General features: G+C 43.6%; 1 protein-coding gene across 1 annotated transcript in view; it reads left to right on the plus strand.

Annotated features, from left to right (window-relative positions):
• The first annotated feature begins 4,079 nt into the window (after positions 1 to 4,079).
• The window catches only part of Lrpprc (leucine rich pentatricopeptide repeat containing), an 89,519-nt gene continuing 79,791 nt past the window's right edge, over positions 4,080 to 13,807 (plus strand). The window contains exon 1 of the mRNA XM_042675412.1: positions 4,080 to 4,267. Coding sequence (XP_042531346.1) covers positions 4,119 to 4,267 — 149 coding nt within the window. The 5' untranslated portion in view covers positions 4,080 to 4,118. The remainder of the gene's footprint in view (positions 4,268 to 13,807) is intronic.

Raw genomic sequence — 13,807 nt, forward strand, 5'->3', positions numbered from 1 at the left:
TATTTGTTGGAGAATCAATCAATTATATTGCTACTTGAAAAAGTGTTGGGCACATTTGTTTCCCTGGTGCTTGTATCTCCTTATGTTTATACTAACATGATAGATTAAATATGATGTTTTCCAAACTCTGAGTCATATTGTATTACTGAGCAGTGAAATTAATGAAGTCCAAATTTAAGTTCTTTTTCTTCATGAAATTTTGGCAATGCTAAGGTTCAAAACCAGGACGCTGGAGCTGGGAAGATGGCTCAGTGGTAGAGTGCTTGCCTTGCATGCATGAGGCCCTGGGTTCGATTCCTCAGCACCACATAAGCAGAAAAATCTGGAAGTGGCGCTGTGGCTCAAATGGTAGAGCTTTAGCTTTGAGCTGAACAGCTGAAGGACAGCGCCCAAGTCAAGACCAGAGTTCAGGCCCTATGACCAAAGAAACAAAACAAAACAACAACAACAACCAAAAACCCAAGACCCCAAAGGGGTCAAGCCAAGCACATAGGTTCTGATTACAAACCCACATTGCCCTGTTCTCCTCCCCCCCTCCAGACATACACACAGAACTAGGTTAGTTAATATTCAAGGTAAGGCCAGGCGGCAGTGGCTCACTCCTGTAATTCCAGCTACTCAAGAGGCTAAGATCTGAGGATTATTGTTAGAAGCTAAACTGTGCAGTTATGTCTTATGAGACCCTTATCTCCAATTAACCAGCAAAAAGCTAGGAATGGAACTGTGATTCAAGTGGCAGAGTACTAGCCTTGAGTGAAAAAGCTAAAGGACACCAACCACTCCCTGAGTTCAAGGCCTGGTACCAAAAAAAGGGAGACAGAAAGAGAATCCAAATTTGTGAGGTTTACCCTTGATTATAAAAAGTAACAACAGTTAAGAATGAGGCTTCCTTAACCCAAATGTTCAGGGTCAGAAGCGCAGAGATTCTGATTTGTAATATAATTGTTATTTCACCTTTAAACCTCCTTCCTCCGTTTCCCCATTTACACCTGTGCGATCTTCATCTTCCTAGTGGCTCAAGCCTAGTTTGGAGGCATCCTTGGATTGTGCCCATTGCCAATTTGTAAGTAAATACTTTTTGTTTCTCTTATTTGAATAGAGTATTACTTTGACCCTTTGGCACCATTCCACCTGGATTAAAGCCTCCAGCATCTCAGTCTGGATTATGAAATGGCCTCCCCCTTTCTCCTCACACCTCCTTTCCAAACAGCAACCAGGAAGCCAGAATGACCATTTAAAAAGGCAAATTCGTACAGAGCAAACGTTCTGATGATTGCCCATTTCATTCTGAATTAAAAGTTAAATGTTCTGAAATGAAGGAAAAGTCAAAGGCCACCTATAATCTCTGGCACAATCTCCTAGCCAACTCTCTGACCTTCCTGTCCACCCCTTGCCCCTCCTTTCACCCAGTCTTCCTCCTTATTACCATTCGTTCATGAGTTACCTCTATTGTTGCCTCAAGGTTTTGAAATTGCTGGTCTCTAAAACTGTAGTACTTTTTTTCCCCTCCAGAAACTCCTTTAGGCCTCTTTCCACCCTTCATTCAAGTCTGTGTCAGACTGGTAAAACACCCTTTGCCCCTTCCCATTACTGGGGTTTGAATTCTGGGCCTCAGGTTTGCTAGGCAAGGGCTGTACCATTGAATGATACCTTCAGACTGTTTTGCTTTAGTTATTTGTGTTAGGTAGGCCTTGCACTTTTTACCTGCCACCTTTGGGCACTGATACTGTTTAGCTGGGATTATGCCAACAACCCCAACTCACTCTGCCCCAGATGGTAACTTTCTTTTCTTGTGTTCTTTTTTTTTTTGCCAGTCATGGGGCTTTAACTCTGGGACTGGGCTCTGTCCCTGAGCTCTTCAGTTCAAGGCAAGCACTCTATTATTACTTGAGCCACAGCACTTCGGTTTTCTGGTGGTTAATTGGAGATAAGTCTCACAGACATTCTTGGCCTGGATGGCTTTGAACCATGATCCTCAAGATCTCAGCCTCCTAAGTAGCTAGAATTACAGGTATGAGCCACCAGTGTCTGGCTCTTGTGAAGTTTTTATTAGCATACATTTTGTAGTACTCAACTCTCCCCTATTCCACTGCTCCTTCTTAAAAGAATTTCAACAACTTTCACTCTTCTATTTACACACACACACACACCACACACATACAATATGTATAGCCTGGAGCTGTCCCTGAGCTCTTTTTGCTCGAGGCTAGCAATCTACCACTTTGAGCCACAGCACCACTTCTGGTTTTCTGGTGGTTATTATTATTATTTGCCAATCCTGGAGCTTGAACTCTGAGCCACTGTTCCTAAGCTTCTTTTGCTCAAGGCACTCTGCCACTTGAATCACAGCACCACATCCAGCTTTTTCTCTTTATTTGGTACTGAGGAATAGAACCTAGGGCTTCATACATGCTAAACAAGTACTCTACCACAAAGCCACATTCCCAGCTCTCTGGTGGTTAATTAGAGGTAAGTCTCTTGGACTTTCCTGGCCCTGCTGGCTTTGAACCCTGATCCTCAGACCTCAGACTCCTTAGTAGCAAGAATAACAGATGTGATCTACCAGCACATGGCTTTTTCTTTTCTTGTGTTTGGGGGGTAGGGATGGGGGTAGAAATTTACTGGAGATTGAAGGGCCTGGCAATCTTGATTAGCTTTTTTACTCAAGACTGAGGCTTTACTACTTGAGCCATATTCACTTCTGGCTTTTTGCTGGTTTACTAGAGGTAAATTTCTTGGAATTGTCTTCCCAGGATGGTTTCAAACTGATATTCTCACAATCTCTGCCTCCTGAGTAGCTAAAATTACAGGCATGAGCAAATTCTTCTATCAGCAACTTCTTTCTATACATGTGCACTTAGACTGCAAAGAAAGTGAGTTTAATTACAGCTTTTAAATTATGCCTTAAAATTTTATTTTATAAAAGGAAGTAGAGAGGGGGTACAGGTACATAAACCAAGTAAAGAATACATTTCTTGTTGGACAATGTCACCACTTCCCTTGTTCTCTCTCCCAGTTTTTCCCTCCAGTCCCTACCCACAAGTTGTAGAGTTCATTTTCAACAGTGTTCAGTGAGTACCACTGAAACTATGTATTTGAAACGTGTCCCTCCCTCCCTTAAATTGTTATTATAAAGGTGAAATACAAAGGGGTTACAGTTACATAAGTATGTAAGTCAGGCTAAGAGTACATTTCTTGTGGGACAAAGTCAAGCCTCTGAAACTATGTATTTTTTTTAAAAAAAAAAAGGCTGGGTGCTGGTGGGTCACTCGGGAGGCTGAGATCTGAGGATCACAATTCCCAGCCAGCCAGGGCAGGAAGTCCTTGAGAAGCTTAACTCTAGTTAACCACCAAACAGCTCCAAGTGGAGGTGCGGCTCTACACGGACAGCTCCAGCCTTGAGCTAAAAAGCTCAAGGTCCTGAGTTCAAGTCCCAGGGGGACTTAGGGTTCCTGGTTCATAAAGCGAGGCGCCGTGTAAGACTTCGTGTCAGACCTGCGTGCTCCTCCACGCGATCCAAACGGCCCGACCACGAATCACATCACACTGAGCCGTCCAGGGCGCACGGCCCGGGGCGAAGGCCCCCAGCGTCGCCGCAGGCCCGTGTGTCTGAGCCCGGACCCGTCCAATCCGCGAGCGCGGCGGGAACTCGTGGTTCTCGAAACGGCGGGACGTCAGAGGCAACTTCCGCACGCTCCTCCCACACTCCGCGAGGCTCACGGTCGGCTCCTCGCGAGGGTCCACCGCGTGCGCTCTGGTTGGCCCCCCGCGAGCCTCTGCGCTGACCGGGGCGGAGTCGACCTTTGAGACTCTACCAACTGACGAGCGCGGTGGGGGGAGCTCAGCATGCTCGACAGGCTCGGGGAGGAATTTAAGTCGGGCAAACAAACCTCCTTCGATACCAGACAGGCCTCTCGGTTGATACACTAAGTGGTAGGATCCCTGGGACCTCAGGAAAGGTGTTTCCTTCTCGTTTGCAATCTAAACGAAGCCTGTTTCCTCCCCCCGGCGCCGCGCACGCTCAGACTTTGGTTTCTCCCGCGCCGGGCGACCCCGGCGTCACGTGCTCCTCCTGTCCTCCTGGCGGAACGTGCGTTCACCGTGGGGAAAGCCGTGCCATGGCCGCGCTGTTGAGACCTGCCGGCCGCCTCCTGGGCGCCGGCGCCACGCCGCGCCTCCCGCTCTCGCTGCGTCTCCTCGCGAGCGGTCTGTGCCGGCCCTTGGCCGCCCCCTGTCCGCCGGCCGTTCGCGCCTGGCCGGTTGCGGGGTGAGTAAACCAGAACCTTCCCTTCCACCGGGCAGCGGCCAGCGTGATCGGCGCGGGACCGGGTAGCGGAATCCGCGGGCCCTCGCCGCTCGGGGACCCGGCGTCCCTGGGCTTGGAGTGGTCCTCTCCGCCGGGGAGGGGGCGGTGGTGCGGAGGACGGGCTCGCGCCTCGCGAAGGTCATGGCCTAGGGCACGGCAGGCTGCCGGCTCCAATGCCTGCCCTCCCGGCTTTCGGGAAAGGCCTGGGGGGCGTGGATGGGGGGCCTGCTACTCGGGCAGGTGGAAGTCCACGCCGGCGTGGGGGCTGCCCCTCGTGGGGTCACTCGTGGGTCCCCTGTAACCGTCTGCTGTTTGCGCTTTCGCCTGAGTTGAATGGAACTTCACAACCGTATTTCCTTAGGTGCCCCGGAGGGCTGGGAGTTTGTCACCGTGGGATCTGATTGGTTGCAGAAACAAGTGGGCACATTCACGCAAGGCACTCTGTTTGGTTGTGGGGTGTAAAGGTTAAATTCTCCGTGGGCATCAAGCGTATGAGTAACGCCCGCCATTGATTGAGGTTACTGGGATGTCTGATATTTTGGAGGCCGAGGGTGAGGATGTGAGGGTGTTACTTTGCATAGTATTCTAACCACCAGAAAAGGGGAGGTAGGTGCTTAGGTTCTGCAGTAAAGAGAAACTGTTATTGACAGGCTTGCAGACAAATGACACATTGGATTTAACATGCAGAAATAATAACTAATAATACAGAATAGGGGGAACTGGATTAGGCTCTTCAGTTTTTGTTTTGCCATTGGACAAATCACTGAACCCCTTTGGGCCTCAGTGTCCATAGTTACAAGATTAGAGCAATAATAATGTTGTTAGGAGTATTGCCTGAGTTTTCTATAAAAGCATTTGATACAGGGCATGATATATAAATGCTTTATTATTATTGTTGTCATTATTGTGATTATGTGGACTCTCCATGGACTAGCCTGGAAACATAATCTCTGCATAAAATTATATGTGTAGAAGATACAGGATTTCTTAATATTTTAGTTATATTTTTGGAATATAGCCTACTTGTAAATTGAAGCTTGCAGGCTTTTTGTTTGTTTTTAGTGGGGCCTGAAAGTTGATCTTCAGGCAGAAATCATGTCTCTGTTATCATAGAACTACAAATCTGGATTTTCAGTGTCTTTTGAGAAAGTTGTGCTGATAACTGTTTTTTTCTCTAGTCCTTACCATCTGGGGGTGGTAAGTTAGTGAAGGGTCAACATTATCTTTGATCTTCACTGTTCCATTTGAGGAAAATTGAATAGAGTGAACACAATTTAGTAGAAAGTCTGTTGATCTGAGTTCAGTGTCATCACTGCATAATCTTACCTTTGACCTAAGTTGTCTGAACCTCAGTTTCATTATCTATTAGGCAGAGGTAGCAAGCTTTTCTAAAGCTGGTTTCTTGTCATTAGGGACCGAAATGTCTCTTCAGAGAAGCTTTACTTCAGCAAACAATTTAAAAAGGATCTTATTTATTAGTTTTGTCCACATTTCAGTTATTATTTGTCCACATTTCAGTTATTATTTGTTGTTTCTTTAGTAGAAAGTAAGCTACTTGAGGGTAAGACTTTGTCTTGTTGATCACTGTGTGCCCAGATCAATAAAGGAATATATATTTTCTTTCTCCTGAATTCTGAACACTTTTTTTTTTTTTTTTTTTGGTCGATTGTGGGGCTTGAACTCTGGGTTTGGGCGCTGTCCCTGCACTCTTCAGCTCAAGGTGAGCTTTACTGCTTGAGCCACAGCGCCACTTCCGGTTTTCTGGTGGTTTATTGGAGATGAGTTTCACTGACTTTCTGCCTGGGCTGGCTTTGAACCATGATCCTCAGATCTCTGTCTCCTGAGTAGTTAGATTACAGGTGTGAGCTACCAGTGCCCATCTCTGAACACTTTTTATAGCCTGTAAAGTAAGTATACCTAAATCTTTCCTACTTGAAGAACAAAACAGTCTCTTCCCTGTCTGATCTTCCTTGTCTCCTTTGTCTTTTCACTTTTCATTCACTCTATACTCTGCAGCCATACCCATGACAGAAGTTCTACTATTATCTTTTTTTTTTTCTTTTAATTTTATTTTATTTGAGAACATACTGTACAGAGGGGTTACAATTACATGGGCAGGATGATGCATACATTTCTTACCAAGCATTGCAGCCTCCTCCTTTGTTTACCCTTCACCTCCCTTCCCAGCCTCCCCCCTCCCCCCCCCACCCAATCCTTCCCCCCTCCCCCCCCCACCCCGACCCTTTTTTTTTTTTGTACTTAAAAAATATATAAAGCTCAGGTTCCTTGAGGAACAATTGGAAAATGCTGAAAAAATTAACTAAAATTCACCTTTTATTATTCGGGAAGAGCCATAGATATACTGTGTATCCTTTTAGTCATTTATTGGTGAAATCTATGTTTATTTAATTTTTGCAAAGCATATCTTATTGATCAAATCTGCATTGTAGGCCTTAACATTTACTCTGTCTTCTACTTTTTCCTTCTTGAAACCTTTCCCAGTATTGAAGATGCCCCTTTTGAATATCTTTTCCTTACTCTTTTTGTTGCTTCTTTTATCCTAGGTAAATGTATCAAATGTTCATGTCCTTAGGGGTATTAGTCATTGTATGTTTCTTACTTTTTTCCCTTCCTTGGAGTAACCTTTTTTTGCTTTCAGGGTTTTAGCCTGTCTCCCTTTATGAGGACAGCATTGTTTGTCCTCCTAGATATAGACTGTCTACTAGATACATGATTGAATTACAAATACTTAAAGTGCATCTCAAATTGGACTCAGCTTTTCTCCTAAATCTGTGCTTGTATTGCTTGTTTTTGTGAAGGATGGTGTTCTGGTTTCCTGAAAAAAATCTGGACATCTTTATACTTGAGATTTCATTCCTGTTTCATTCTCGCTACCCTCCTACATGTATTGATGGCACAGATGATTCAATCCTGTGAGACCTGCTTCATTTGGAATGGATTCCCCTTTGTCCAGCCTCAATACAGTCTTCTTTTTTACTGTGTCCTGGTAACTGGATGTTGTTTTCTTACTTAGTTAAGCACTGATGGCTTCCTTTGGCTCTAAGTTAAGATCCTGATACTAACATAGGTTTGGAAGCTGAAATGCCTCTGGAGCCTCACATCTTAAGTGGGTCCCTTTCCTCTCTTCTCCCCTCCTGCTCATGCCCATTGTGTTCTATATTTTAGTGAAACTAGACTACTATGAGGACTTCTATAGCAGGGCTTCTCAAACTGTGGTGGGCGTGATTCTCTGTGAATCTTGATAAAATGTGCATGTTGTAGGTCTAGTCAAGGAACTGAGGTTCTGCATGTCTAACAAGCTCCCTAGGAAACAGAAGTACTGCTGGCCTTGTGAATCAGAAAGGCTCTAATGTGCTAGGATATATATCTTTTTGCTTTGGGGTGTATTGTTTACTCCTCTTCTCCCATTAGATGTCCCTTTTCTAGACTGCTCCTTTCTCATTTCTCCTCTTAGATCCTGTATTATTAAAAATTCTGATCATGCCCAGCTACTAAGGAAGCTGAGATATGAGAATCAAAAATTGAAGGCAGCCTGAACAAATCCTCTAGACTCTTCATTACATTTAACCACCAGAAAGCTGAAATTGGAGATGTAGCTCAAGAGGTAGAGCTAGTGAGAGCTCACAAATAAGCCAGGAAAATACCCCGAACCATTAGCCCCATTATATATGTAACTGTCCGCACTCCAGACCTGGCTGTCAGTTCCTTGAAGGCAGGGACTTTGCTTTACTCTTTTGATATCCAGCTGTACTATGTAGTCGGTATCAAATGTTCGTTGAAAAGCCAGTGGACATCTTAGACATTGAAAAAGGAGTACTGTGAGATACGAAGATTGATCCATCCGTGTACTATGGCATGATTGTACAAATTCACCATGATCTTTCTCTCTTACTTTTTACACATTTATTTCTCTTTTTAAACAAATACCTTCCTCTAGCTCTTACTCTTCATGAGGAGGGGCAGGGTACCTTTCACACATTTTTTTATTCTCACTTTTGTGGATCAGAAGCTGTTTATTTATTTCTTGTCAGAGATTGTAGAATAATATATGCTTCAGAGGAAAGATAAGGAAAGATAAATCTGTTTGGAAGTAGTTTCCTATCCGAAGGTACAAATCACATATCTATAATAAAATGTTGTTACAACTACTTCTCAGACTTAGGAAAAGAAACTTCCCTTATTGCCTCTCATTTTAGAAAAAAAAAAAATCTCAACAGATATTAAGAGTCTGTGAGTCTTTTGGACTTGTGAAGACTGTAAGATTCAGCCTCTGTTTCTTTGTGTTTAAGTTTTATAAAAGACAATGGTAGGCACCTTTATACCTATTATGTCCTGTCTGTAAGGGAAGAATATATGTAATCCTGTGGTATTTCAGAGAGAGGAGTAGTCAGATATATTTTGTGGTAAAGGACCACTTGAGTTTTAGAGGACAGATGGCAATGGATATTTATTGTGTTCTAAAGGTAGAGAAGCCCTTGGAAAGATTTTTTTGTTTGTTTGTTTGTTTGTTTTTTTGGGTCCTGTTTTTCGTGGGGCCTGAACTCTGGTCCTGGGCGCTGTCTCTCAGCTCTTCAGCTCAAGGCTAGCGCTCTACCATAGTGCCACTTACGGCTTTTTTCTTTTTGCTTATGTGGTGCTGAGGAATCGAACCCAGGGCCTGGAGCATGCAAGGCAAGCGCTCTACCACTGAGCCACCTTCCCAGCCCGCCCTTGGAAAGATTTGGAGGCTGCACTTTTATCAAACTGTGTAGCATGGAAGAAGTGATTCTGCAAAGTCTGATTCCTTGGAGCTACCAAGGTTACGTAGAAGGATAGTTGTAGGTAGAAATGAAATAATAACTTAAAAATGTCCAGGCACCGGTGGCTCACGCCTGTAATCCTAGCTACTCAGGAGGCGGAGATCTGAGGATCATGGATCAAAGCAGACTGGGCAAGAAAGTCCGTGAGACACTTATCTCCAATAAACTACCAGAAAACCAGAAGTGGTGCTGCAATTCAAGTGGCAGAGCGCTTGCCTTGAGCTGAAGAGCATCACTTTATAAGGTCATATGTACATAGCTATTGAGCTATTGTGATCTTCTGCTAGAACCATCTTGGACATATACTAATTATTACAAATGAGGGAAACCAATAAGAATGGCCAATAGAACTTGAGGAAATGTTTAACAACTCTGGCCTAAAAGAAATGCAAATCACAACAACATTGAGATTCCATCTCACCTCAAATAGAATGGCCATTATCAAGAAAACTAATAACAGATGCTGCTGGTGATGTGGCCAAAAGGGAATGCTACTACACTGTTGGTGGGAATGTAAAATTGTTGAACCACTCTGGAAAGTAGTATGGAGGTTTCTCAAAAGGCTAAACATAGAGCTCCCCTGTGACCTAGCAATTCTGCTCCTGGGCATTTACCCAAATGACCACAAACAAGGCCACACTAAAGCTACTAGCACAACTATCTTCATTACAGTATTGTTTACCATAGTCAAGACATAGAATCAACTCAGATGCCCCTCACTGGATTAATGAACCAAGAAAATGTATATATATATATATATATATATATATGATGGAATTCTGTGCTTCTTTCAAAAAGAATGGTATCACCCCATTCATAAGGAAATGGAAAGACTTGGAAAAAATCATATTTAAGTGAAGTAAGATAGACACAAGGTAGAATTTTTTTAGATGGAAATCAAACCTGGGGACTCATACATACTAGGCAGAGACTAACAGTGAGCTATATCACCAGACCTGTTATAGCTATTTTCATTCAAGTGAAGAATCTAAATGTTTAGAAAGAGCTAATATCTTTTCGAGAATCACATAGCTGTTAATAGCACAGCATAGATTTGAACACTCCTTTTAAAATACACATCTTGTGATTTCTAATTTATTTTAAAAAGAAGAAAATGCTTTGTAAATACTTGGTTAGTATTTGTTATATTACCTTGTCAGGTTCTTTATACTTCTTCAGTTTACCCAACCTTTGGGTATTTGTGCACTGCCTTCAGATTTTTTTCCCCTAATTTTGAGTACTTCCTGAGCTATTTATATTGTAATGTTTTTTGTTATGTTGGTTTTAGGTTTAAACTGACTTTTTCCCTAGCTTAATTTTGTCTTGAGCACAAATTATTATTAGTAAAATAAAGAGCTTGGTGTGATAGGGTTTTTTGTTTATATACTTGGGTTTGAACTCAGGGCCTTATACTTGAGCCACATCCCCAAGTCCCTCCCTCCTTTAAAAATAAACATTGAGGGGCTGGGAAGGTGGCTCAGTGGTAGAGCACTTGCCTTGAATGCCTGAGGCCCTGGGTTCAATTCCTCAGCACCACATAAGCAAAAAGAAAAAAGCCAGAAGTGGCGCTGTGGCTCAAGTGGTAGAGCGCTAGCCTTGAACTGAAGAGCTGAGGGACAGCGTTCAGGCCCCATGACTGGACCCCCCCCCCCCCCAAAAAAAAAAATAAACATTGAAATGAAAAATCATTGTCTACTATCTAAAATCATTTTGCAGCCTGGCACCGGTTGCTTAAGCCTATAATCTAGATCTGAGGATCCTGGTTCAAAACTAACATGAGCAGGAAAGATCATGAGAATCTTCTAAGTTAACTTCACAAAAAGCTGGAAGTGGAACTGTGGCTCAAGTGGTACAGTGCTAACCTTGAGCATAAAAAGCTCACAGACCCTGAGTTCAAGCCCCAGAAATGGTACCACAATAAATAAAACAATCTTGCCATGAAGAACTACAGTAGCCCCAGGAATGGCACCTAAATAAGTAAATACATAAATCTGTATCATGTTAGTTAATCATCACAAGAAATATCTCTGTGAAACAAATCCTGTTATCCCCTGAATTTTAGGCCTAGGGAATATTTTGTGAGAATGTAAGAAAATCTGAGAATTGGTAATTTGTCATGAACAAAAGTTATTTCTCACAATTTTCAAAGTCCAAGATGGATGGGCTAACCTTTGACAAGAGCCTTCTTTGTGCATCATGGAAGGCAGAAGAGCATGACACACTATTCTTGAAAGCCATTTTGAAAAGGTATTAAACACAAAAGACCTCCTAAGTCTCCTATATCTACATACAGTTAGGATGGTAAATTCCAACATCAGTTTTAGAGGGAACAAATATTAATCCAAATCATCGTGGAGAAAGTTGCATAGTGAAGAAAGTGTAGCTAAAGTTACACATCTTTTAAATAACAGAACCTGGGCTGGGAATGTGGCTTAGTGGTAGAGTGCTTGCCTAGCATGCATGAAGTCCTGGGTTTGATTCCTCAGTACCATATAAACAGAAAAAGCTGAAATGGCACTGTAGCACAAGGGGTAGAGTGCTAGACTTAAGCAAAAGAAGCTCAGGGACAGTGCTCAAGGAAGGCCCTGAGTTCAAGCCCCAGGATTGGCAGAAGAAAAAAAAAATAGCAGAACATGGACTTAGTGCAATGGTGGGACATGAACTAACCTGTGCTTTTGTATATCAGGGCATTTCTACCAGCCTCCTTTTTTTTTTGGGTCCGGTCATGGGGCCTGAACTCTGGGCCTGGGCGCTGTCCCTCAGCTCTTCAGCTCAAGGCTAGCGCTCTACCACTTGAGCCACAGCGCCACTTCCGGCTTTTTTTCTTTTTGCTTATGTGGTGCTGAGGTATTGAACCCAGGGCCTCATGCATGCAAGACAAGCGCTCTACCACTGAGCCACCTTCCCAGCCCCAAAGCCATGAGACTTTTTTTTGGGGGGGGGGGGGAGGGTCCAGTCGTGGGACCTGAACTCTGGGCCTGGGTGCTGTCCCTCAGCTCTTCAGCTCAAGGCTAGCGCTCTACCACTCTAGCCACAGCGCCACTTCGGCTTTTTTTTTTTTTCTTATGTGGTGCTGAGGAATCGAACCTAGGGCCTCATGCATGCAAGGCAAGCACTCTACCACTGAGCCACCTTCCCAGCCTTCCAGCCTCCTTTTTAAAAACAATGTTTTTTGTTGGTGGTGGTGGGGCTTGAGGCCTGGTTGCTGTCCCTCAGCTCTTCAGCTCAAGGCAAGTACTCTACCATCTGAGCCACTGTGCCACTTCCGGTTTTCTGGTGGTTAATTGAAGATAAGAGTCTTCTGGGCTTTTTTTGCTGGGCTAGCTTTGAACCCTGATTCTCAGATCTCAGCCTTCTGAGTAGCTAGGATTATAGGCGTGAGCCACTGATGCCAGGCCCCAGCCTCCTTTTTGTATAAGATCTGTTTTTGTTTTTGTTTTTGGTTGGTTGTGGGGCTTGAACGCTGGGCTAGGACACTGTCCCTCAGCTCTTCAACCCAAGGCTAACGCTCTACCTCTTGAGCTACATACAGCCTCTTGAGTAGCTAGGATTATAGACGTGAGCCACCAGTGCGGAGCAGCTTTTGTGTAAGATCTTGTTACAAGTGTTTGTGAAAACAATGCATGGTAGGACATATACAGAGGGTTAAGCATACCTCTTGGGTACGCTTTTGTATAATTCTTACTGTATGAGGTTGAGTATTAGCAAATTGTACAGTTGAGGCTGGTTGCCTGGATTTTATTAAATCAGATAGGGCCCTTATTTCTTTTCCTTCTCCATTTCCCACTCTGGTCTAATCTCTTACATGGATTATTGCAACATTTAACCTAAACCCTTTTTATTTTAGTGGCTTCTTCCAGTAGCTAGCTAGCTTTTTTTTTTTTAAGTAATAAGATTATGCCACAATTCACTTACACTTTCACAGAATCAGATATGATAATGTACTTGAATAAAATCTGTATCTCAAATAAAATCTCAGCTGCTTACCTTCAAAATCCGTGAAGTAATCCTGTCTTTTCTTTCCAGCCTTATCTTTGATGTTATTTGATTGCTCACTTACTTGACTGTTTTGCCCTGCCTGGAGTACTCACCCTCTGCTATTTAAATATCTGTTTCCTCTCATCCTTAGTCCAGTCATTTAAAATGCCTTCCTTAAACTTTTGTCTGAAGTAGAGCCTTGCTGTAATTTTTTGTTGGTTGTGGGGCTTGAACTCTGGGTCTAGGCGCTGTCCCTGAGCTCCTCAGCTCAAGGTGTGTGCTCTGACACTGGAGCCACAGCACTACTTCCAGTTTTCTGGTGGTTAATTGGAGATAGAGTCTTACAGACTTTTCTGCCTGGCTGGCTTTGAACCGCTATCAGAGTCTCAGGAGGTAACCTGAGGCCTTTAACTTAAAATCATGAAGGAACCATTACTAATGGTAGTTGAATGATATGATAAAATCATTTTCCCTTAGTAATTGCATCAAATTTGGTCATTAGAATTTGAGGCAGTGGGCTGGGAAGGTGGCTCAGTGGTAGAGCGCTTGCCTTGCATGCATGAGGCCCTGGGTTCGATTCCTCAGCACCACATAAGCAAAAAGAAAAAAGCTGGAAGTGGCTCTATGGCTCAAGTGGTAGAGCGCTAGCCTTGAGCTGAAGAGCTGAGGGACAGCACCCAGGCCCAGAGTTCAGGCCCCACAA

The sequence above is a fragment of the Dipodomys spectabilis genome, unplaced genomic scaffold, assembly GCF_019054845.1.
Source record: "Dipodomys spectabilis isolate Male_0828 unplaced genomic scaffold, ASM1905484v1 ptg000026l, whole genome shotgun sequence".
Taxonomy (NCBI): Eukaryota; Metazoa; Chordata; class Mammalia; order Rodentia; family Heteromyidae; genus Dipodomys; species Dipodomys spectabilis.